Source organism: Vanellus vanellus, assembly GCF_965231255.1.
Source record: "Vanellus vanellus genome assembly, chromosome: 2".
NCBI classification, from domain to species: domain Eukaryota; kingdom Metazoa; phylum Chordata; class Aves; order Charadriiformes; family Charadriidae; genus Vanellus; species Vanellus vanellus.
In genome coordinates this window covers 122,965,586-122,993,045 of record NC_138906.1, presented here as the reverse complement: position 1 = coordinate 122,993,045, position 27,460 = coordinate 122,965,586, and the positions used below count along the sequence as shown (strand labels likewise).

Genomic DNA, 27,460 nt, shown 5'->3' with positions numbered 1-27,460 from the left:
GGGAGGAAGCCTTTATCTGTTTTAACTATCTTTCTCCTTCCACCCACTCCATCCACCAACACTTGTATCATATATGGGCAGTGACTAATAATGCTGAAATTAAAACATGCCAAAGTACTGTCATGAAGATTTTGATTGTTTCCATGTATTTTGTTGAAAAGGACAATGGCGGAAGAATGGTTTGCACTGACTGCAACCTCTATCACAGAGGATCAAATATGCTCTATTTATTCCTGCCATTCACAGCCTTAAAAAGGGACAGCCACTAAACAACTGGGACAAATAATTTGATACCCATTGGGACAATCTGGAAGACAACAGAAGTAGTCATTGCACTGAGCACATTCTTGGTGTTCATTCAAACGCTGGTTAATAGCTCAAAGAGAAGATGACTCAGCCCCTACCAAGCACTGTGGAATCAAACCTGCCAGCAAATGGCAGCAACCTGACAAATATTATGTTTGCATCACCAAGTGTATTAACCCACAACTTTGAAGATACTAAATAATTACACAGATGCCACAAACACACACATTCCCAGTTTCATTGGAAAAGTCATGTCAGTTATATGGGACAAGAAGAAATCCAAACTCCTTTTCTCACCATGGCATTTATCATCTTCTGTACGTTGACAACTGCTCAAAAAATCAGTTGCCACACTGGGGAAAAACCACTTTGCGTTGAACTGTTAACAAGAAAACTCTAGAGCAGAGTCAAGACTCTCAGCTTTGCATGACAGAGAAATCCTGAATGCTCAGCTTGCCTACAAAATCAGAAGTGAACCTCTATATAATTGATGGAATGATTAGTTTAATTTACATACATAGCTGCTTGTGACTACCTGAATCAGATCTGCTCAATCACTTGCATTTCAGCCACTAGAGGGAATACAAGCAGATGGAAAGCAAACTAGAAATTCGGCCTTCTTGCGATCCATAAACGTTCCTGCAGAAAGTGAGAAGCTTTGCTACTACTCCTGCAGCTATCAGTTATGCCGACAGAAAATTATTCTTCTAAACAAGAGCCAAGTGTGGTCTGATAATGTGCTGTGGTCCAAAAGCAGCAGGCAGATCAGTCTAGTGGTCTTGTTGATGCTGTTCCAGTTAGCTGGAAACAGCCAGAGCCACTTCCATTTCTGGAAGCTGCCTGCAGGGAATCTGAACATCAGGTAGCTGACAAAAATCAGGATCATTTTATCATGTTTGCTTGGTCAAACTATAAGCTGAGGCACTACTCACAAACTGATGCAATTCTCTTCAGAACTTTATATAAATAATTCAGGAGGAGAAAGAGGAGTGGTAGTTTTTGCCAGTGGTCCCACTCAACAGCTAAAATACAAGTCATGCTGAACTGCACAATAGACAATCTTTACTACCCAAAGACAGTAGGGTGAATAAAAGATCAGAAAAATAACTTTCCTTCTCCAAAGCAGAAAATATATGCTATTTTCTACCCACCCATTAAATTAATGAATTGAAAGATGGAGTCCCAAATAGTGTACAAGAACAGCATCCTGGAAAAAATCCAGCATTGTCTTTTCCAGCTGCTTGTATGAGGTTAACAGGAGGAGTGACTTCTATTGTGGGAAATGCCCCACTCAAATCTTTTGTATTCGTTTTTGATTAACGGCTTCATTCACTGGGGAATTATCAGCAGCCTGGTAAAAGTTCAAAGCCCTTTGTGTGAAGAAAGATGGGTAAATGGTTAGGAGAGGAGGGTAGGGTACGATACAGAGTGGGGTAAGAATGGAAGTGCATAGAGACGGATGAAGAGGAGAAAACAGCAAGAATATTGAGAGGAGGAAGGGTACATGACACATGAAAAAGAGTAAAAAGGGATGAAAATAAGAGGGGAAGACGTACTAAAACCTATTGTAACTTAAGTTCTCAAATAGATATTCATGAACCTCTTGCTGACTGTGGTTAAGAGAAAGGTAAAGAGTAGTTTCCAAGTACTAAAATATTAAAAGAAGCTGAAAAGGGAGTAATTTTCTTCCTGGTAGGACTTTTGTCCTTGAGCAGTTGCAGTTACAATAAGGAAGTTATAAAATCTGAGTAGAAGAAGGTGCGTTTCATAAGACATGTCTTTCATGGTATGCTCCATACTATGAATTTGTCTCTGTAATCCACACATCACTACAGATAAGAAAGAAAAGTAAAATAAAACAAAGAAAGGAACAAAGATGTAACATAAACAAGAAAGCAACACATAAAAATACCTAAACCTGCTGAAATACATTAAATTAAATTTTAACATCAGTTATGTATCATCTCCCAAAATACTGAATGAAAGGAAAGATCAAGAAAGAAGCAGAATGATTTGTTTGTTCATTCCATTGCTTTGACTGGCTGGTTTGAGGATTGTTCTGAGATATCTGGACCCTTTAATTGTTCTCTTAAAAATTTATTTTTTATGTCATATTTTAAACTGATAGAAATGTGTCATGGTTTAGGCCAAAATCCTCTACTGGGGACCTGGGGGACCCCAGATGGGACCGACAGATGCCCCCCTCTACCCCTCTTCAAAGCGAGAGGCAGAGGGGGAAAAAGAGACTTATGAGTTTAGAAGGAACTAAACTACTTTAATGAAATATTAATAATAAAATAAAAAGAAATAATGAAAAATATATACAAAACCGTATCAAGCTCCCAAGATGACAATCATGACACAGGCTGGCACTGGGGCAGTCCCAGGCTGGACCCAGTGATGGACAGGAACTGGATTCCAGATCTGCATTCAGGATCGGGATCACAGGCAGACAAACAGAGTCCTCCCCAGACGTCGGCTATTGAAGGAAGAGAGAGCTGACCCTTTGATCCCTCAGCTTTTATACTGAGCATGAGGCAGACGGGATGGAATACCCTGTTGGTCAGTTTTGGGTCACCTGTCCTGTCCGCTCCTCCCTGCAGGTGGGACCCCACTACGCTTTTCCGCTTCCGACCCTCCAACGGGGCAAATAACAAAGTTGGTTGGCCTTGGGGGTTATAGCAATAAGTGTAAGCAAGAGCCTCTCTGCATACCATGCCTGGGCATCAGCTATAAACAATTGGTCTTATCACTCTGAGAGAGTGAACAGTGTCTGCACAATATGCAGTTAATTTCAGTAGTTAGAGAGGCCCAGCTAAGAAGCGAAGTTACTGAACAAAATTGGTCCTGTTTTACCTCAAACCAGGACAAAATGCAGCAACAGTGATTTAGAAATTCTAGATGAACTGTACACTTGACATTTTGAATTCCAAAGAAATTGGATTACAATTCAGTTAAAATTAAACATACAATTGTGTTATTCCTTTAAAAGGCACAAGCTCTAGCAGCAATGACATCTTGCCATTGCTAGTGACCTCATCCATCACACCAGAAAACATAGGGTAAAGTTTTCAACCCTAAACAACTGACTTATAACAACTTATTGATCTGGTTTAACATACTGAAATAAAAGGGAACCTTCGTATTTCTGTCTTTGCTAATGCAATCAGCCTGTCCGAGCAACCAGGAACTTTCACTTAAAGGTTCTGTCAGCCCAGATCCAAAAACACCTCAGTGACCGTAGCAGGATGAACCCAGTGAGCATGCAGAATCCTATCAGATTTCTGCAAGACCAGGATCAAAGATATGTACTCCAGTGAGCAGGATGTCCATTATGGCAGGGTATGGGTTCCATTATTAGCAGCATGATTACTAATGATGACTTCAGTTCAAGCAACGGAGCATCCAGATTCTCAGAATGACTGCTCAATTCTGACAATGCAGTCCAGCCTCCAGATTTCTGCTTAGCCATTCAAGCCACATCTCTTCTTCCTTTCTATCAAATTAACCCCATTGACTCTCATCCTGCCCAGCCTTCCTCTAATCTCAAAGCGATACTCTCATCTTTTGAGGTGTTGCAATACCCCTAACTTCCATATCTCCCACCTTTCTGCAGGACTAGGCAAGTGATCATACCCCTATACTCGGCACTGGTGAGGCTGCACCTCAAGTACTGTGTTCGGTTTTGGGCCCCTCACTGCAAGAAAGACATTGAGGTGCTGGAGTGTGTTCAGAGAAGGGCAACAAAGCTGGTGACGGGTCTAGAGAACAAGTCTTATGAGGAGCGGCTGAGGGAACTGGGATTATTTAGCCTGGAGAGACTGAGGCTCAGTGCACACTTTATCACTCTCTACAACTACCTGAAAGGAGGTTGCAGTGAGGTGGGAATCGGTCTCCTCTTCCAAGTAAAAAGCAATAGGACAAGAGGAAATAGCCTCAAGTTGCACCAGGGGAAGTTTAGATTGGGTATTAGGAAAAAATTTCTTCACTGAAAGAGTTGTCAAGCGTTGGAACAGGCTGCCCAGGGAAGTGGTGGAGTCAGCATCCCTGGAGGTATTTAAAAGACATGTAGATGCGGTGGTAATGGGCATGGTTTAGTGGAGGACTTGGCTGTGCTAGGTCAATGGTTGGACTCGATGATCTTAAAGGTCTCTTCCAACCTAAATCATAGAATCATAGAATCATAGAATTAGTGAGGTTGGAAGGGACCTTTAAGATCATCAAGTCCAACCGTTAACCTACCCTGATAAAAACACCACCACTTCTAAACCATGTCCCTAAGCACCTCATCTACCCTTCCAAATGATTGTATTCTACCTTTCTTCCCTTGTCCTTACCGCAGTACACTCCCACAGTACATTCCTATGTCCTCGGCCTCCTGAAACATTAGCACATCCATACAAAGGGACTTCATTGCCATGGGTTCGCCCAAACCAACACACAGGTATGTAGTGCTGCCTCGATAGTCAATACTGAACAGCTAGCTAGAATCACGCTGTAGCTCTTAAATGCTGACAGGACAAATTGCATTATGAACCTTCTGTGACTTGCAGACCATATTCTCTGCCTATTTAGTTTAGAGTAGAAGTTTCATTTTCTGTATCAGTGCACCCAGCTGAAAAACATGGGTCAAAGCTGTTTACAACTACGAATCATTATTCCAGAGAAGGGGCCAGGAGCAAAACACAGCTCTGCCACCCAAAAACATTACTGAAATCTGCACTCATTCAGCGATCACACAGGCAGGCCGCAATCCCGAAATGCCTCTAATTCCAGCAGGGACAAAAATTCCCCTTTGGTACCTACCCCTGTACAAAATGAAGAGTGGCCGTGCTTAGGTGACTGGAACTAATGGAGCAGAATTGGGTATGAGTGCCCTGTTAGATGCCTTTATATTACAGATAACAGAGGAAAGGACTTCCACCAATGTGAATACGTTCATCACTACTAAGGGAACAAGAAAAAAAAATACTGAGAAGCACCAGACCCCAAACATATTCACTTCCATATATGCTGTCTTCTCTACTGAAAGCTGATACAGACTTTTTTTTCTGAGACACAGAAAGGTTTGCTGTGTAACTTATGTTTCAGCATAGTAAAATTAAAAAAAAAAAAATATTAAGAGTAAAACCTCCCAGAAAAATCAACAGAGAGAATGAGTGTGTGTTTGTTTTAAAAGCCTTCATCGCTTAATTTCCTCAGGCAAATGTAATGTGTAAGGGTTTACTTTTAATGTGAGAAATAAAATTCCTACTGGCTACTCTCTGAATGTATGAAATTTAACAGGAGGTGGCAGTTATGCCGGTTTTCTTGCCACTGCTTTATTATCAGAGCTTATCTTGTTAGACAGTGTCCTAAAGATACAGACCTAAGATTTCCAGAAGGCAAAAAAGAAAACAAGGAAAAAAAAAAAAAGAAAGAAAGAAAGAAAGAAAAGGAGGGTGGGGAGAAGGACAGCAGAATACAAATAAAATATTTTAAACTATGCACTCAATCTAAATATTCTTACATATTAGTCTTGGCCATTTTAAGTATTTCATCCAGGTAAAACTCATCCACTGAAAAGGTAAGATACATGTTTCATGCCACAACTGACACTGACTCCATTGATCCACTATGAATACATTTAACCAACCCAAAAGCACTTCTATCCACATTACTAAAATAGTTAACAACAGCAAACATAAAGATGAAACTGTGAAAATTAAAATTCCATTTTAATTCTGTCAGATAGATACCACGAAACTACCTCATGAAATTAACAGCACATTTTGATGTTTAGGTGAAAAGCCAGTATAAGTCACATTGATCCTCTTCACCTAACAAGGGAAGTCCACAAACTTCACAACTCAGTTCCTTACTCACAGGATGATAACACAGCATCACTCCATTTGAATTAATAAGCAAGCAGAGATGCAGAAAATTACTACGAATCTTTCTTACTAACTTTATCCCAGAAAGACCAGGTGTCTAATGCATGGAAGACTTGGAAAGAAATTCCTGAGAGGTGCACAGCAAGTGATGAAGCTGGGAAAATTAAAAGCCTCTTGCAATCATAGACACAACAAAAAACCACTTTCAGTTCCATGAAACTGAAATCTCCACAAAATGAAAAATGACAAAAGCTTTGGGTTTGGTTGTGTTTTTTTTTTTTGGGGGGGGGGGGGGCAGGGGGTGTTGCTTACTTGTTTGTTTGTTTTAAATAGGAGAGTTATTTTTTCTTGTCAGAACAGACAATACAAAAGAGTCTTAAGAGTCCTTGGGTGTTAGGCAGTTTTTTCTTCCAAAACTTGCACAATTATTTCACATCAGTTTTCATTAGTCTGAATCATGACATCATTGTGTACAGAACAGAGTTCACTGGCACAATCCAGATCTACTGCTTAAATTGCTCTGAGAGCAGATATGATAAGTCACATTTTTGAACTAAAGAAATACAGCCTTCTCATAGAATGTGTAAAGAGAGAATTCTTTTGTTAGCTGTCAGTGGGATTTTGCTATCTCTGTTAAATATATAATGGTTAGTGTCATAACAAAGATCAGCCATCGTGTTATGGCATTTATCTTCATGAGTGAAGAGAGGAAGGGCTACTGTGATTTATTCTGTCTCTCCTCATGAGACGATTAATGTCATAAGAGATTAGGCTTCAGTACTGACTTGTACACAGAATAAAAGACAGGGCTGGAGTGGGAGGCTAGGCAGTTTTAATTGCCACAAGTTTGGAAGCCCACATTACTTACAGATGGCACAGTTGACAATTACTCATCTAAGATTTTCAAAAATAGGAGAATATTTTGTGGTTCACTAACTCATATCCATTTTGTGTCATTTATTTGTTCAGTCCTTCTTATCAGTCTTTCCACATAGTCCTTTCCCCATCTCATCACCTAAGTCCACCCACGCTTGTCCTGTTAAATACATCATTTACTGCAGAACCGAAGTGCATACTGTTGGTTTATACTGATATTTGATAGTTTAAAGGTTTGAAAAATACACTGTTTAACAACTATTACTAAGAAATATTTGTCACAACACAGGCAGATTAGAAAGAAAATATAATGGCTCTATAACTGTGTTTGTATTCATATATAAATACATAAACAAAACTTGGGATAGATGAACAGCTTTCCTCAAGTTTTAAGAGAAGTTACATGCTCACTTCTTCCCACAGACCTTGTAAAATAATCTGACCATCATAACTTTAAGTTAATAATCTTTCAAAAGCCTATCACTTTGGAGAAATGCACACACAATATTTTTTTTTACATGCTCCTCACTCCTTCTTATGAAAGAAAATACTTCAGATAATATTGTGGTGAAAAAAGGCATGAGAAGCAAAAGTTCTGTTAAAAAGGAAATAATTACTTTTCCTCTAAAATGGAACATGAATTTTCTGTATTTTCTTAAATTCTCCTTTTCTGGATACTGCTAAATCATGCCAAGATAGGTAAACTTTAATCCTTGATATAAAAGTTCTTTCTGTTAAAAACAGCAATTCTTTACCATTGGTTTACATCAAATTATTAAAAAGCTCTCACCACAAAGCATTATCTTTATCTAGGCTTCTCGAGTATTGGCTAAAACTTTTTTATCAGGCTGTTAATCACATCCACATACAATGTGATCAGCAACTGAGAACAGCCCTGACAGTGAGACCAGAGAAGTAACAGGGCAACGTTACGGCAGGGAAGAAGTATCATGAAAACTAAGGACATTTGTTATTGATAGGAGAGAAAAATCAATGGTTCCTCATCAGTACAACTGTCTACCAGCTGGATGCTGATTTTCCTTAGAGATTTAAACCAACAGGAGCAATCACTTGGCTCAGGTAAACAAATTCAATAGGACCTCCAGCCTTTAAAGAAGAAAGGTGAACTGTGACTTCAAAACTGGAGTTTGTAAGGAGTCAAAATGCTGATTGTTAAACCAACAGTTTGTAATCAGATCTCAAACCAAAATACAGAACATATCTTCCCCCATGGGGGAAAACCTGAAAGTGTTCAGCATAATCTGCTATTGTTGCGGAGGCTCCAAACTCCTGATCCTGCTTGAAGGCATTATTCTGAGCTACAAAACTGGCTGACCCCTCAAAGTCAAGCTGGACTTGCACTGACCAGGTTACAGTGAGAAATGACCATCAGCCATATATATCATGCAATTACCATCACCAAAGTCCAGAGTCACAGCAAAGTAATTGCTCAACAGAGAGGAAACACAGCTGATTTTATAAAGGCATATAAATACAGAGACTTCTCAAAAAGCTAGGCTTCCTGTTCAAGACAAGCTTCTAAGGGTCAAGAGTCCTTAACAGCACAGCGTATTTCTTATCCTAAGACCCCTCACTATACATTGAACAGATTCAACAGTCACTGGGCTGGACAGTAACTGTAACCCAAGAAAGGCAAACCAAGAGAGAGCAAAACATGGCTGTACACAGTATGTTCAGTCATGGGTTTCACTCTTTTTCTGTGAGCACCAACATACATACACATGAGGATCTGAGTTTTCCCAAAGTCACATCTCCTCAGCAAATGCAGAAGTAAAAATTGTCACCTCCTAGGAAATGCTACCGGCAAATGAATTCAATGTCTATGGGGTTTAGGCACATCAGTTTAAATTTAATGTTTTAGAAGTGGATAATAATACATGTTTTAGCTCTATCTTTCATTTCCCTCCAAAAATAGCTAGCAATAATTGAACAGAAAAATGAAAACCGTTTTAAGCTACACTGCCTCAACTTGGGCTTCCAGTGTAACTACTGAACTCATACTGTACCTTTGAAACAGTGAGAATTAGTAATGAAATTTGCCTTACAGTTCAAATCCAGAAATGCAATCTTCCTGTGCCAGACAATCTCATCCAAAGACACAAAATTATACTTAGGAGATTTACATGCTATGCCCTCTGAGGTTAAAACAAACATAAACCAAGGTGTCCAGAATCACAACAAGAAAACTACCATAGTCTCATATTCAAGCATCACATCAGACAGACTTTTGGACATGCAAGATTCTAGGAAATTTATATTTTTTTGTTGCTCTAGATATAACCTGGGCAAGATTATTTGAAACCAATTCTGAAAATTCCAGTAGGAGATCTTACTACCAAATGGACGACAGAATATTTCAGAAGACAAATTGGTCTTTTCAGTTATTTCAAAGGGATTACTTATAATTTCAAAAATACTTCTTTGGCTGAGATAGCCCATAATGGAACTTGTTCTGAAAATAAAGAGAATACAACATAATCAAAACATAGCATTTCATCTCTAAGACAAAGTCCCTGTCTTCTACAGAGGAGAGATGACAGATATTTTTTTTATCTGTGTTTCATTGCAATCCTTATACTATCAAAGTTTGAGAAGAATCCAAACCTTAAAGAGGAAGGTTTGAGGACTTAACTGGTTATCTAATTAAGTGAAATAGTAGGAAAATAAATACTTAAACAAATGAAATATAATTTTATCTTAGAATTCAGAAGGGGTTTTTTTTCCTCATTTTTTTCATTGTCAGTCATAGATTATTTTTTTCCCTCCCTTTAGTATATTTGCTATTCTGCTTCTCATCGGTACAAGAACATCTCCATCTCTTCTGCACCACTTCCCAGTGCAGCACTACCATTTTCTTCCCCAGGATTACATCAGTATCACCCAGGCACACAGCCTTTTCACCACTCTCCTACTAATCCCGGAAAATATATGCAAGTACTAAAAGTAATAAGCTTCATAACTATTATTATGTATGTATGTAGCACTTAAATCCTTGGGTTTTTTCAGAACTTTAATCCTCAGAATGCTTTCCTCAGATCCCTTCCCTCCCCCTACACACCAATATTTTTCTATAAAATTAACTCCAACATTTAACAATACTTTAACTAACACGTCACATTTCTTGCCATAACAGCTCTACAAATGCTGATAACAGCAAACAGGTGCAGTGATTTTTTTATTTTTTTAAAATCTCACATTCTCTTTGCAGCTCTTCCAGAAGCATTTCCCAACCACCATGCATATATACCAGCATCAGTTATCTAGGCAGCCATTTTTGTAGATCTAACTCATAATGAAGACAGAAGCATTATTTTACTTTATTTAACATTACTTTTAATAGCTTGAACCATTCTTCTACAGCTCAGACACAAATATAATGACCTAGCACATGAAAATTACAGTGTGAAACTGAGTCTGTCCTCATTACAGATAATTAAAATTGACTACACAGACAGACATTTTCTTTTTTTGTTGTTTTTTAATTTAATGGAAGTGTTAAAGATTTCGAGAATTATAGGAAGATAAGAATTTGATAATGTGTCAAACAACCTATCTCCAAGCCAAGTAGGTAACTCCACAAATTAATTGAGACAGAAGTGTTCTCTTTTGTAACATATCAATTATTTCATTAGACATTAATCTACAAAAAATTCTAACCAGTCCCTGAAAAAACAAACAAACAAACAAACAAAAACACTTAGGCCAAATTAATTTGAAAGATTAAGTTATCCTCGATTTTTACTGGTTGGTTGGATGATTTTTCTAAACAGATTAAAAGACAGTAAAACAATGCTTTTCTGATCTAACTTCTAAAATCCATACAAAATATTCTTGATCAACTGCTTTGACTCTATTTCTCCAAAATTTTTTCTCGTTTCCCATCTTCTATTGATAGAAGTTTTCAATCCATAGTTCACAGATCAGCTGAAAGACTACCTTTTTGGAGTCTATGAAACACAGTAGCTCAAATGATTGCTCAGACACTGACTTTATCCTCAAGGCCTTTCACTCTGCCCACTCGTCTTATTGCTTCTCTCTTGCACTGTATCCCGCACCCTTCAGTCAGTCAAGCATCTGTTTGTTCACTTCTCCCACATTTATGATCTCTTTCATTGGAAAACTCCCCAGACAGCCATATACGAGTTCTGCAGTCTCTTCCTCAATTGCTGCTGCTGCTTTGGGCCTGGAGGCTAAATTAATAACCCACAATGGTTTCAGTGAACATCAAACATTTACTGTGAAGGGCTGATCGCAGCACAGGTACTGAGAAGTTCCTGTGGAGGTGCTTAGTAAATTCAACAATCATCAGCAATGCATGTATACAGCATGCAGTAACTTGCACAGCCAGACTGATAAAAATCTCCAAATTTACCTTGTGAAGCCACAGCCCTCTGGTTCTTACATGCTTCTACAACTCTAAAAAAAGCGTGTTTTAACATCACAACCACTTAGTGGGGCTCACTGTTGTTGGAATACTGTATCACAAAGAGCAGAAAAGATCCATCTTTATAAGATAACTGCAATGTTCAAGCTAGCTTGAAGCAGTGATTCCATTTTCTTTCCGTATCTGCTCTTTGGGGGCCAATCCCAGCTCTAGAAGCCACAGCATTTACGAGCAGACTTTTACTAAGGCCAAGGAGCATCAGTCCAAGACAAAGACATAGGGTTGGTTATCATTGACAAATTCCATTCAGATGGGCAGCTCTCATTTCAAAAGCGAGGGGTAAACTGGCAGTGAGTCTGCTGATCCCTGAACACTGACTGGAGGAACAGCATTTTAGCATGAAAAAATTGGTTTGCAAAATGAAACAAAACAACTGTACCAACCCAAGAGCTAGTAGCAGTGTCCATTTCTTGGAATTGCTAACTGTCTACCCAAAGGATGCTGGGGGTCGTTCTGGGCAGATCGAATGTCCCAGGCACATAGACTTGTTTCTATGATTCTCCCAGTCAGCCTCACAGGGCTGTAACCCAATGCTTGACATTTATATATATATATATAAAAAAATCTCAATCACGTATATATAAGACTTGGGATGCCATGTCAAGAATTTGAGGGTCCACATCAAAACATGGAATCCTTATTCTGTCCTCCCATCAAACATTTTCTACTGGGATACCTGGTAAAAGGCACTTCAGCTATTGCCTAGGAGGCCACTGTTGTACTGTGATCTATATTCAAAGTCTCCAGCTGCACAGATGTACTGGGCAGGGTGAAGTAAATCATTACAAGAATCTCCATCATTACTTTAAAAGATTAGTAGCCTTATAAAAGACAATTTATGGTCTCTACTACTGCTGCCCCTTTCTTTTCTACAATCTGGCCTGATGGACCCAAGCACTTGCTGAACAGTCCAGCTGTTTTGCTAACGTGTGCTTAACAGACAGGAGTTGTTTAATAATGCAACACAACTTGACAGCACAGCATCCCGGGAACAGGACAAAAGGAAGACAACCAACCTGTTTGACAAGGATCGCCAATGTAGCAAAATCGGTTACACAGATTTTTCTTATTCTTGGCCAAAAAAAAAAAGTTTCAAATGAAGAGACTTCAGCACATGAACAATCCAGGCTTGGTAGTCCCTGACATCTTCAGGAAAGTACACACTTGTGGAGCCATGGCTCATCTTGAAGCCAGTAACAGAAAGGTATTAACATATCTTCAACAGTGATTTACTGAGCTTACTCCACAGCTAGACAGTGAGACACACTATGTTATTCTACTTTTTTTTTCATTTTAAAACAGAAGATGAGTGCTTGCAAGATGTCTAAAAAACCAGCATGATGAATGAAACAAATTATGAAATAGATTAGAATGCATTAAGTGTTACTGCTCTAAGTATGAACCTGCTGCAGCACTGCTACATCAAACTGCTGAAAAAATCCAGAGGCTAAGTCCAAAAAAGTCTCAAAAAAGCAGAGAATGTGAATGAGCACCATGAAATAGATACAAAATTCTCAATATGTACAAGAAAACTGATGTTTTCTGTCTAGTCACTGGCAGAAAAAAAGAGGTAATGATGCATTTGAATTCTAAATCACACCCATCAAACAACTTTTCATAATCATTTCATTCTACCAGTTCTCCCATTTTTTAAGTAGGATGTGAAATTCCACAAAAAGACCAGATTCTCGCAGACGCCAGAGAAGTCCTAGCTCCTACAGGTAATGAAAGTTACCAAGTTATTTTACTGATTTCACAAAACTAAAACTAATTTGGGGCGTGTGTCTTATTTTCAAGTCTAAACTGACAAGGTGACCTTGAGGCCTTTTCCGTCTTTATTTTCTATCATTATAAGTTCTACGATTATTGAAGTGATGCTCTAGGATGCTTTTTTGGCTCTAAACACCAAATTCCACAGAGGTTCTCATTGGTCTTGCCTGTCTAGAATTTCTAAATGACAGAAACGACAAATGAGATGAAAGAAGCTGGTGTGATCAGTGTGTGTCATAATTTTGAGATCGCTGCCAGAATCTTGGTCCAGAAGAATGACAGCAGACTATGGTCAATAAGGGTCTATTTTCTCCCATTACCCTTGCTAGGAAATCTTGGCTTCTCTGATATAGCAATGTAAATAGATATCCCGGCAGCTGGATAACTGGAAATTTTGAGACATAAAAAGAATTAACATTTATCTAAAAATAGACATCTTTAGATGTATTGAAACATCTGGATGTGGAATTTGTTCAGTTAAAACTGATGGAACTGAAAGAAAAACAATTGAAACAGTTATCACTTAATGAAGGATAAAGTTAAGTACCTTCGTAATACAATGATAGAGGTAGAGCCTCATCTTATATAAAGAAGGTTCAAGTCATAAAGGCAAGAACAAATCATACGGGACATGAAGACTGACTGTGATTTACTAGATTCTGTAAACATTTCACAAGGCATCTCACCAGCTACTGTGAATCACTACACAGTTAGGCAGGGTCTTCAGACTGCTAAGTCAGATGAAACCGAGTAAAAGTTTTACCTTCAAATAGTTGATGCATACTTTGGTTAAGGTTTTTTTCCCTCTCTAGACAACAAGTTATATAAGATGCTAACCAGGATAAAGCAATATAAACCCTGACTAGAATGACTGCTTAACTAAATTCCTGATCCCGTCTACACTTAAACAAGTGGAATTGCCATGAAATTGCCAATGGAATCCTGGGATGCCAAGGGAATCCTGGGCTGCATAGGGAAGAGTGTGGCCAGTAGGTCGAGGGAGGTCATTCTCCCCCTCTACTCTGCACTGGTGAGGCCACAACTGGAATACTGTGTCCAGTTCGGGGCTCCCCAGTTCAAGAGGGACAGCGAGTCCAGCAAAGGTCAACTAAGATGATTAAGGGCTTGGAGCATCTCCCTTATAAGGAAAGGCTGAGAGAGCTGGGACTCTTTAGCCTGGAGAAGAGAAGGCTGAGGGGAGACCTTATTATGGCATACAAGTATCTAAAGGGTGGGTTGAAGGAGGATGGAGCCAGGCTCTTTTCAGTGGTTCCCAGTGACAGGACGAGGGGCAATGGGCACAAGTTGGAACATAGGAAGTTCTGTTCAAACACACGGAAAAACTTCTTTACGGTGAGGGTGACAGAGCACTGGCACAGGCTGCCCAGGGAGGTTGTGGAGTCCCCTTCTCTGGAGATTTTCAAGACCCGCCTGGATGCAGTCCTGTGTAGTGTGCTCTAGGCAATCCTGCTTTAGCAGGGGAGTTGACTAGATGATCTCTAGAGGTCCCTTCCAACTCTGAAAACTCCGTGATTCCGTGAAGATCACAAGAGAGAAAATAGGTTCGACAGTAAGTTCTCCAAACCAAGTCATCTACTACCTTAAGACGCTTATCTGTTAAGGAACACTACTGAAGTTGTAGATGTTTAGAAAACGTTATCTGTAAGTCAGACTATGCTCTATAGGATGTAACTATCATCCACAGGATAATGATCTCTAGAGTTGAGCCTCTGCAAGCAGCGAGGAGATTCTCATCATCACAGGCTTGGCTAGACCAATCTATGCATATAGGAGGACAAGTTTTAAAACAGAGTATGTAATAATTACCTTCTGATGCTCCAAAATCATGAACAATAATCTAGGACGTGACCTGGAATGTCTTCTAGAGAACTATAGCCCAGTCCTCTTAATGAGTCTGTGAACACCCATGATGATTCCAAAGCACAGCCTGAACTGTGGTCGCCAATCCTGGCAAAGGTTGTCAGACAGAAACTAAACTCAATGCTACACTACAAAACAAGTCTCCTCAGACACCTGAGCTACAAGATGCCACATCAGACTCAGAACCTGCAATGTAACAGCTGGATCCCATATGTTAAAAACCTATCAGTCCTCTGATATTGAGGAAAGCAACATGCCAGGTTCCACGCAGACTTTGTCCTACTGAGTTTAAGCCATTAAAGCAAGCTGAACTCTTAACATTAAAAGGATGAAAACATCAGATCCCCTCTGGTTTCCTGTTCCAATGCCAGAAACACCAGAGCTTGCTTAGACCAAATTGAATGGTGCTGCTCTAGATCCCTCCAACACTAAGTGCAGTCCTCAACCCCAATCAGTGCACTGACACCAAAGATGCTCTAGGAAGAAGGCATGCACTGCCAGATGGCTTATTAACTGTCTCCTGATACTTATGATGTCTGTGCTAAAGTACTATAATCATAAGTGGATATGTTTAGGTACCGGTCTGCTTAAGTTATAATAGTCAGAGAGATGCGTAGGTCATCCCTTCAAAACTAAGTTTAGCCGCAGTAAGAAGGCACCTCCCTACCCTTTTTACGTTCTCAGCAGGTACAACTCCTCCCAAGAAACTCCATCAATAGGAAACTATCTAGCAGGACTTGGCAAAGACAGAGCAGCCTCAGAGGGGCAGTACATCGATGATTTAGGTTTCTTTGGGGAGGGTGACTCTCATTCAAAGTTGATTGATAAGAGATTAAATGGGTCCCCTATGGCCAATCTGTTGTCCTTGAACAGCATGGAGATTTGCTACCTGAACTCATAGGATGAGGAAGTGGGCTGAACCAGGATGTGTTGGTTAGAGCTGGCTCTATTCCAAGTTGTTCTGCCTTTGCATTGGAAGCTGACTGTTCCAGAGTGATGGTTAAGGCTCATTGCAGGGTGGGGCTGGGAGTGGACGAGATGACCTTTAAAGGTCCCTTCCAACCCAACCTATTCTATGATTCTGTGATATTTGATTCCTCCAGTCTGTAAGTTTCCCAAAAGGAGGGTCTGATCAGTTTCAACTGGAACACACAGAATCATAAAGAAATCATTTCCACTAATCACACCTTCTCCCAGGTCCTGATAGAAGACAGTAGAAGAAGAGGCCACTGCTATTTACAGGGAATGCCAAAATTATCATCACGACACCCAGGAAAATGGAAAACATTTTGAAGCTTACAACATTAAAAAAAAACAACAAACTATTAGTCCAAGGCCAAGAGGTCAAGTTTAGCAAATGACTCTTGAAGTAACTGTAATCCACTGGTCGCAGCATAAAGAACAAAGAAAGGCTACAGCAGGAAGTACAGAGAGTTTGGATTTTCTCCTTGAGGAGAGCATGCTACCTGGTCCAGACAAGGATGCTGCACTGACATAGTTTGATCCAGGGAACTGGTGAACTATACTAGCAGATACAGAGCAACCTAGCTGCAAAGAGTGGATAGGGCCTTGGGTGTGGTTAGTGGAAACTATTTCACTGTGATTACATCAGTTCCACGTGAAACTGACCAAATCTTGTCTGTGAGAAACTTGTCAACTGCTGGAAGAAGAAAAACACAGATCAGTCACTTCAACAGAAACATGAGTATGACAGGAAAATATTGGTTCTTCTACAGAGAGAGGTAAGCCAGGAGCCACTGGAAGCATTCATTATAACAGTGATCATTAAATCATACCTTAAGGCACTAAGAACACCGTCATATTGTTGAGGAATGCTCATATTTAGGTTCCTGTAAGGTTCTTCCCTGATGTTACCCTGCTTTGATAGAAGTAATGTGACATTACTGAGAACAAGTCCCATTCCTGGGTTGGGTTCCTGCCTTCCTAAAGGTCTGTGATGCCAAGGGTCAAAGGGCTGTCTCAAGAGTTAGAACCTCGTTCCTTTCAACCTGCCCTAGAAGAATGCAAACAATAGCTGAAATAGATTAAATTTATATTTTATTGTAGATCACCCTCTAAAATAAAAAATATATAACCACAATAACTCCTGCATTATTCATGCTAACAAAATACTGACACTTTAAACACAATCACAGAAGGTAAAATTAAAAAAAAATAAGTATAGACTAAACCTTGTCCAACAAGTGCAAAATTTACTTTGAATAAAATAAATTGAAGGAAACCCTAGAGCAAACCAAAACAAAATATAGCTCTTCAAAGCAGCATTGATTGTGGATCAAAGGCAAAGGCCATCAAAACTTCCCAAGCCACAATGTTTCTGCATGTCTTAAAAAGAATTAACTCAGAACAAATATGGAAATAATAGTAGGTCTCTGCTAAGCCAACAACAAAGAAATCCTTAATACCATAAAACAAAGTTACATCAAATCTCCCACTTCTAAAGATACACGCAGCTCCTTTCACACAATGCTTTAAAACGTTATTTGTAGTAACAAAAGCAAAGACTTAAGATAAAAGTCAAAGGGATTATCATCAATGGTGTAGCCACACAGACGTTACTCTTCTAATTTTTTGTTTCACTCATGGTCTTCAAATATGAAGATGCAATGCAAAAATACTTCCACACTGCTATATGATCTGTTTCAACTACACTATCTTAGCAGACCAGACAAAGCAAGAATCAGCTTTTGGACAGCCAGCCACATTAAACGGTAACATGCAAACTAACAATTCCAATGGGTTTTTGTTGTTTTTCAGGGATTTTTTCAGCATTGGTTTCCTTAATTAATTAGTATAATTTTCATAAAGTTTACAGGAGCAAGAGAACAACTCTTAATTAACAGCTGGATCCTGTCAGGAGACTAGTGCAAGAAATACAAGAATTAAGGTATCAATAGTACTTATCCAATATGCACACGTCACCTGAACCATGAGGACTCTCCATAGCACCATAAAGGACATAGTCTTCAGTAACACAAGAAAACCTTTCTTTCAGAATGAAATTTGGAGAAGAAAAAGCAAAAATACTGGAAAGGAGGTCCAACATATGAATAACGCAACAAGCATTACTGTTCTCATGCTTGGGATTTTCTCTTTCAGGTAGAGACTTAACTGAACTGTGTTTCAAAACACCACTTACAGGAAAGAGAAGAGGCTAATAATAAGGGCCAGCTATTAATAAAAAATCCTTTTAAAATATTACCATAAACTATCACCCTTCATAGGCAGATATTCTATGCTTCATACATGTGCTGAGCTCTCCATTCTGAAAGTGAGCAGCCTCTGCTCATTTTATTCAGGTCTCTTTCACCTGCATCTGGCAGTCAAACGATAAAAGTTGGATCACTGCTACAGACTTAAAACTGTTATCGGTTCTTGTGTGGCACAGTATCCTTGGACATGTTTTGTTCTCAGCACACAGTGGCTACTACAAAAAGAAATGATGAGTGCTTGTAGTGGGTGACTGTTAAGAAGCACTGAGGTGCCCATCTGCCAGCCTAACTGAGTGTCCCAAGAGGTCTGCTCCCTTCCGGGAGCTAAAGCCTGAGATGCTGCTGAGAGGTGCTACAACTTGTCAAGAGCTCAGACTAGTATCCATTGCTGCTCTTTTATGTGGGCACAAATGACACCGCAAGCCAGAACCCGGGCAGAATCAAGGAAGACTACAAAGCCCAGGGGGTGCAAGCGAAAAGTATTGGTGCCCAAGTTATCTTCTCTTCCATTTTACCAGTTAGAGGAAAGGGTCCACCCAGAAATAGACCTATAATGTAAATCAGCTTCTGGCTTCGTGGCTGGTGCCATCACGAGGGTTTTGACTTTTACGGCAATGGGACATTCTTCGCTGACTATAGCCTGTTAGGGAGGGATGGAATCCACCTTTCTAGAAGAGGCAAGGGAATCTTTGGCAGCAGGCTGGCCAACTTGGTGAGGCAGGCTTTAAACTGAAGGACTTGGGGAGCGGAGTCCAAAGTGGCAATGCTTACACCATTGCAATCAACCAGGGAATAAACCAGGACAACCTGAGCAGCAACAAATGTTCCTTAGCTGCCTCCTAAGATAAAAACCCGAAGACCAGTCACCTCAAGTGTATGTATACCAATGCACGCAGCCTCGGGAACAAACAGGAGGAACTACAGCTCTCTGCCCAATCAGAAAGTTATGATATCATAGGAATAACTGAAACACGGTGGGACAACTCACATGACTGGAGGATTGCAATGGATGGCTATAGGCTGTTCCATAAACACAGGCAGGGAAGAAGAGGAGGGGGAGTCGCACTCTACGTGAAGGAGAAACTTGAATGTACAGAAGTCAACTATGACAATTGTAGAAGCCTTATTGAATGCCTCTGGGTCAACATTAGAGGGGTCTTCTCCAAGGGGGATCTTACCGTAGCCATCCGCTATTGACCTCCAAACCAAGACAATAAGGCCAACAAAGCAGTATTTGGGTCACTTAAGCAAGCTTCGGGTCAACAGAACCAGGTTCTTATGGGTCACTTCAACTACCCAGACATTTGTTGGAAGAACAATACAGCAGCTCACATGTCATCCATCAAGTTCCTGGAATGTGTAGAGGACTGCATCCTCATACAAATGTTAGATATGAGAACCAGAAATGAGGCACTACTAGACTTGCTACTCACAAACCAAGAAAACCTGCTGTGTAATATCTTGGTTAGTGATGGCCTTGGCTGCAGTGACCACAATATTGTGGAGTTTGGGATCCTGATGAGCATGCTGAAGGTTAGTACTAAGGTAAAAGTTTCAGATTTTAGAAGAGCAAACTTCAGCTCGCCCAGAACTCAGTTGGGAGGGATTCTGTGGTAAGCTTCCATGGAGGATAAAGGAGTTAGCGAGCGCTTCAAGAATGGTCTCATGGAAGCACAAAGACAGTTCATCCTCTTTAAAGGTAAGGGAAGTAGGCAGAGCAAGAGACCCCTTTGGCTTTACTGCGAGCTTCTGAGTCTGCTCAAAACCAAAAGAAAAGTGTATCAGAGATGGAAAAGCAGATGAATATCCATTGAGAACTACAAGGACATTGCCAGAGCATGCAGAGATGCAATTAGAAAAGCAAAAGCTCAGCTCAAATTGAACTTGGTCAGAGATGTTGAAAACTACAAGAAAGGTTTCTTCAGGTAGATAAAAAATATTGGCCCACTGTTTAACAGGAGAGGTGAATTAGTCACCAACAATGCTGAAAAGGCAGAGGTCCTCAACACTTTCTTCACCTCTGTCTTTACCAGCACTGTTTGGCCCCAGGCCTTGGGAACAAAAATCCAGGTTGATGCAAACACAGACCAACCATCAGTGAAGGAAGATTTAGTATGCAAACTATTACAGGAACTTGACTCATACAAATCGATGGGCCCTGACATTATCCACCCAAGGGTGTTAAGAGAGCTGGCGGACGTTGTTGCGAGGCCACGCTCCATAATCTTTGAGAAGTCATGGAGATCTGGGGACATCCCAGAAGTCTAATATCACTCCCATCTATGAGAAGGGCTTAAAGGAGGATCCAGGAACTTATAGGCCCATCAGTCTTACTTCAGTCCCTGGGAAAGTTATGGAATGAATCCTCCTGGGGGCTATCACAAGTCAAATGAAGGATGTGATTGGGAAAAGCCAGCATGGATTCACCAAAGGCAAATTGTGCTTGAAAAACTTGATTGCCTTCTACAACAAAGTAACCTGCTTGGTTAATATGGGGCAAGCAGTGGACATTGTCCCCCTGGATTTCTCCAAAGCTTTCAACATGGTTCCCCACAGCCTCCTCCTAGAGAAACTGATGCGTTACAGTCTAGACAAACAGTCTGTGCAGTGGGTGGGCAACTGGCTGACAGGCCATACCCAAAGGGTGGTGGTAAAGCTGGAGAGCTGGGCAGAGAAGAACCTAATGAGGTTCAACAAAACCAAGTGCAAGGTCCTGCACCTGGGGAGGAAGAATGCTAGGCACCAGTACAGGTTAGGGGCGGACCTGCTGGGAAGCAGCTTGGAGGAGAAGGATCTGGGGGTTGTGGTAGACAGTAAATTATCCATGGCCCAGCAATGTGCCCTTGTCGCCAAAAAGGCCAATGGAATCCTGGGCTGCATAGGGAAGAGTGTGGCCAGTAGGTCGAGGGAGGTCATTCTCCCCCTCTACTCTGCACTGGTGAGGCCACAACTGGAATACTGTGTCCAGTTTGGGGCTCCCCAGTTCAAGAGGGACAGGGAACTGCTGGAGCAAGTCCAGCGAAGAGCAACTAAGATGATTAAGGGCTTGGAGCATCTCCCTTATGAGGAAAGGCTGAGAGAGCTGGGACTCTTTAGCCTGGAGAAGAGAAGGCTGAGGGGAGACCTTATTATGGCATACAAGTATCTAAAGGGTGGGTTGAAGGAGGATGGAGCCAGGCTCTTTTCAATGTTTCCAAGTAACAGGACGAGGGGCAATGGGCACAAGTTAGAACACAGGAAGTTCTGTTCAAATACACGGAAACAGTTCTTTACGGTGAGGGTGACAGAGCACTGGCACAGGCTGCCCAGGGAGGTTGTGGAGTCCCCTTCCCTGGAGATTTTCAAGACCCGCCTGGATGCAGTCCTGAGTAATGTGCTCTGGGCAATCCTGCTTTAGCAGGGGAGTTGGACTAGATGATCTCTAGAGGTCCCTTCCAACTCTGATGATTCTGTGATTCTGTGATTCTGTAAATAGCTCCTTTTCAAACTGGCAACCTGTCACAAGTGGGGTCCACCAGGAATTGACATTGGGCCCAGCACTGTTTAATGTCTTCATAAGTGATCTGGATGATGGTACCAAGCGTACCCCGGTGCAGTTTGCTGATGATACCAAACTGAGTGGGGAAGTGCACACTTCAGCAGGGAGAGACACCCTGCAGGAAGACCTGGACAGGCTGGAATAGTGGCCTAGCAAGAACTTCATCAAGTTCAGCAAGGAAAACAAAATCCAGGAGTGCAGCACTGGTTGGGATCTACCCAGCTGGGGAGCAGCTCTGTGGAAAGGGACCTGAGGGCCCTGGTGGCCAACAAGCTCAATATGAGTGAAAAGTGTATTGCAGTGGCAAAGAAAGCCAACAGGGTGCTGGGTTGCATCAACAAGGGCATCACCAGCAGAGAGAAAGAAGTTATTGTCCCACTCTACTCAGTGTTTGTCAGGCCACACCTAGAATACTGTGTTCAGTTTTGGTCCCCACTATGCAAAAAAGATGTGGACAGAGTCCAGAGAAGGGCCACAAAAATGATCAAAAGACTGGGAAGCCTGCCATATGAGGAAAGGCTGAGAGAACTGGGTTTGTTCAGCCTTGAGAAAAGAAGGCTTAGGGGAGAACTTATCACCATGTTCCAGCATTTAAAGAGTGGCTACAAAGAAGATGAAGACTCACTCACATTTTACTTTTATAAGGAGTCACATGGAAAAGATGAGGGGTAATGGGTACAAGTTACTCCTGGGGAGATTGCGATTAGACACCAGAGGAAAATTTTTCACAATGAGAACAATCAACCACTGGAATAATCTCCCCAGGGAAGTGGTGGATTCCCCATCGTTAGACATTTTTAAGATTCAGCTGGACAGTGTGCTGGGCCATCTTGTCCAGACCACGCCGTTGCCAAGAAAGGTTGGACCAGATGATCCTTAAGGTCCCTTCCAACCCGGTATTCTATGAGTTTTCATTTTGATAATTTTTATGCAGTATCTTATGGCATGAAATTGTTAAGAGGCAGAATTCACTATTTCGGGACTTTCAGCAACTGCTTGAGAGTCCTTGCAAGTTTAAGAACAGCTGAAATTAAACAGATACAGGTTTTTTTCAACTGAAAGGAATCATTACAAATTGCTTAAACTACTCAAGTGCTTAACCTTTCTATTCAATTTCTATGAGTTCCACCTATGACCAGAAAACAACAATACGGTTTCACCAAATGAGGATCAACTGAAAGACAGAGAAAAGACAGGATGTTTCTCCTCCTTCCTTTAAATATTTTCTTTTGTTCTTGTTTTTTTAAGTGCTCTATCTTAGTTTATCAGACACAAAAAGCTGAAAACTGGTATGGAGATAATGCCCAGGTTGTACATAAGCACTGCTGTAGTCTGCTGTAAAGTACAAAGTGAGCTGACATATCGGGTTTACATCAAAGATATGCCCTTTGGCAGGTTGTAAAGACAGGTTGCAATTTTGTCCATAAAAATGCATGTTCTACAAAATGGGTACTGTAACATGAACTGTTAGTGGTATGCCACCATTCCACTGATCCTGCACATGCGTTCATTTCTCAGGAATGCTTGTAAGCTGGGCTATGCCTTGCCCTAAGATAAGCAGACTTGCATGAGGACAAAAGCAGCATGTCGCAGACAGAAAGATTCAACTCTCTGCAGGAGACTTCTTCCACAAAATACAAGTTCCAATACAGGACATGCCAGTGGGTCCTGTTTTACTGCCTGTATCACATACACGGTATGTACAGCAAGAGCTGAATATAAGGGGAGTCCTTTCCCGCTTATGTTTTAAAAATTAAGGGAACAGCTTAGAAAAAACACTGCATTGCAGGAACTTAAGTTTTCAAAGAGCCTTTAATCAAATACCAAGAAACAGCAAATGCAACACTGACTGTCAGTTTGGAACCTCACTACTTAGACTTACACATTACAATGTATTTTAAGACTGTCACGTAGTATATTTTTCTAAAGTATTTCTGCTTCTTTCATTATGAATGTGGGAGATGAAGAGCTGTGTAATGATTTCAGGCTCGAGTCCAGTTTTTGTACTCCTTTTTATCCATAACTATTACATGGTACATTATGAGTTTCAATATAGATTGAATATAGAGACATGACCATATCCATTTCTCTCATAATTACTGAGAGAAAATAGTAATAGAGAGTGAATGAGGCAAAAGTGTAGCCACAGAAGGAAGACAATTTTATGACTATGAAACAGAACTACTACGGAGACGCTGTTGGTACCATAACTGCCTCTCCCACAGATTTCCTGCACAGCTTTGAGTAAGGTACTTAATCTTTCCATGCTTCAACTCTACATGGGTAAAACAGAGGTCAAAATACTTAACTTCATAGGCATGTTATAACTATAGAAACATTTGCGTTTGGGAAGCTACTGGGTGTTGCTAATAATAGCTCTGTATGTACGATTGAAACATAAAAGAAAAATATATTTTAGCACTGAGTTTGAAAGGTGTATAGAAAATTAAGTAGGGCACCTCACATCAAACAAAGAAAATAAAATGAAAAATCAGCAGCTCAAGAGAGTGAACTTGAAGTACTTGGGAAACTAGCATGCAAGTATGTCGTTTAAAGTCTGGATTGTAATACACAGACGTGCACAACAGAGTGAAAAAGCAACACAAGCAATGTTACCTCTGTCATTTCATACTTTTTAGCACTTCACTTTGAAAGAACGATATTGTTTTAATGTAAGGGCTTTTGTAGAAAATTTAACACATAAATATCCATACATTTGCTTTATGTATCAATTCAACCTCTTGATCCTAAAAATAATTCAGCAGCATACAATTTTACAACATATTGATCTAGGTAACTCATGAGTCATTTTTGTGAGTAGGTATCAATCACTTCATTGTTTACTTGTCGTTGGAAAGAAATTGATTTAATCAAACCTTGCAGTAATACATTATTGATGTATCCCAAGAAGACGAAGTCATAATGAACCATCAGGGTCCTAACATAAAACACTGTAAGGAGTGGCAATTTTGGCTTCAATCTTTCATTGTGATCTGCAAACATATGTCACTATACAAGTAAAACTCTGTGCAAGACCGTAGCTGGTCTGAGCAGCACTATATATCATTCACATAATAGACTTGGGACAAGTTCTCCACAACTGGGCAACCCCACGAAGCTAGACAAAACCACACTGTGGACCTTGTGTATCTCCACCACTTATATACAGCAGTGTATCATTTTTACTTGATTTTAGCGAATCATGCCCCCTCTGGGAGGAGTGTGAGGTGATATGACATCATGAAAATAAGAGAGAGTCTTAGCCCTTCTCCTCAGGACTGGCTCAGCCTTTGTTCTCCAGAGGCTTTAAACTTTTCCATATATTGGACCACATGCAAACAGCCATTTTACTCGATACATAGTAAAATTCCTTTATGCACATTTGTCAAACAAAATACAGCTTATAGTGGCAACCACAGCAGCAACTTGAAAGAGTAAAGTTAGAACAGCATTTGACGTATTTTATAGACTTTGAATACACGTTGCCAGTTTAAAGCACAGAGAAACAAGTACTGTAGCAACACTCACTGCCAAAATTATTTTGGTAAAGGCAAGTGTTTTACCGCAGTTAAACTTTTGTTACAATTGTCAGAAATAAGAGAGGACAGTAACAACACTGTATCAGAACGTCTTCGCTAAAGCCGCATTATTACAAAATGTTGTAGGATGTACAATGAGCCATATCAGAATTTAGCACTGGCCAAGCGTATGAGAATACCTCGGTACAGCTTACAGAGACATCTATAGGTAGTGTCTGTCTAATACCTTGTAATTATTTACGTAGGAGAGAGAGGCTGAACTTCCTACGTAGGCATTCATACAACAAGGTGAAAACATTATAACAATAAATGTGCTTCACAGCTAAACAAATAATAGTAGTAGGATATCAACACCGATTACCAAAAAAGATGCACCATTAGCACAGATGTTACTTAAGCAATTAAGTCTGTATCAGAGATGGATAAGAATAAAGTTAGCATAGATACAAAAAGCAATACAACCAGCAGCCTGTCTTTCTAGCTTTGTCATCTTTCTACGCACCCAACTGAAGCTGAACCAGACCCAACTTTGCAGAAGACACACATACAAACGTGTACAATCATACATACTGTATTGTGTGTAACTATTTGTTGTAAAATTCCTAGACTGGAGAGAAACTGTACATACTCTTGAAACTGAAAAACAACATAAACAATGAGCTCTATTACACTCAGCAAACAATAATACGGAATCATGAAAACAGATACAGTAGGGTAAGGGTGACAGTTTCTTAATGAAGTGGGAATGGACTAGGTCTCCAGAGCCACAGAGCCTTTCCAGAAGTGGGTTTGATTGCCCTGGATATTTCCCTGCTCAGCGGGGGGAAGTAGAGCGAAGGGAAATCCCAGGACAGAGTTCTCTCTAACGTCCTCGTCCCTCACCCCAGTCCTCCTGTCGGCACTTAAAGGGATGAAGAGGCAATTCCCAGATATTTCACTTTTCTCTAGAATTAAAAGGAGGGATTTTCTTGGGATATCTGATGCATGAACTTGCAGAGATAGAAACAATCTCTGGGTATTTACACACACACACACACACACATGCAAAAGAAGAAAAGAATAGGCATTTCCTCACACATACACCGAAGAAGGGATGTAGCTATTTCTCCTCTCCAGGCGGGGACGGGAGGAGAGCAGAGGGCTGCCCGTACCGCCAGCTCGGGCTCACCCACGCTGGGAGCAGGCTGCCCCGGCAGCGCCGGGGGGAGGCAGCCTCTCGCCGGCACCCCGCCACCCCCGCGCAAACACACGCACACACACACACACAGGCACGCCCGAGCCCCCCTCACGCTGGGGCACCCCGGCCTCTCCCCTCACACACTAACCCGCACACGCACAAGCTCCCTCGCACACTCCCCGCAAACCCTCGCACTCGCACCCTTCCTCTCACAGGCACTCCCGCACACGCACCCCCTCACACTCACAGGCACACCCCCCCCCGACTTACACACTCCCTCACACGCACCCTCCCTCACACACACACTCCTTCATTCTCCCTCTCACACCGAGCCCCTCGCACACACTCTCCCTCGGTCTCCCTCTCTCTCTCACACTCTCTCTCTCTCTCTCTCTCACACACTCACACACACACACACTCATTCTCTTTCTCCCCCTCCCTTCCTCCCTCACACGCACGCTCGCCCCAACGGCCGGCAACAAAGCGGCGGGCAGCGCGCCGGGCTGGCGGCGGCAGCGGGACGCGCGCGGCGCGCGCACACACGCACTCACTCACTCACTCACTCACTCACACACACACACACACACACACATACACACTCACACACACACAATGCTGCCGGCGGCACCTACCAGGCGGGCAGCCTCGGCCCAGGTGCGGTCCTTCTTCTTCCTCTTGTCTTTCATGTTTGCATCTCATTGAGGTGGTTCTGGGGGGGGCGGGGGGAGGGCGGACGGGGGGGCGGGGGGGCCCGGAGGGGTTCCGCACGGACAATGATACGGTGACACCGAGCTCTGGAGCC

General features: G+C 41.3%; 1 protein-coding gene across 1 annotated transcript in view; it reads right to left on the bottom strand.

Moving 5' to 3' along the window:
- The window catches only part of ASXL3 (ASXL transcriptional regulator 3), a gene marked incomplete at both ends in the record, with an annotated part of 133,353 nt that extends 106,009 nt beyond the window's left edge, over positions 1 to 27,344 (bottom strand). The window contains one exon of the mRNA XM_082479292.1: positions 27,291 to 27,344. Within this exon, the coding sequence (XP_082335418.1) occupies positions 27,291 to 27,344 (54 nt within the window). The remainder of the gene's footprint in view (positions 1 to 27,290) is intronic.
- Positions 27,345 to 27,460: the final 116 nt, after the last annotated feature.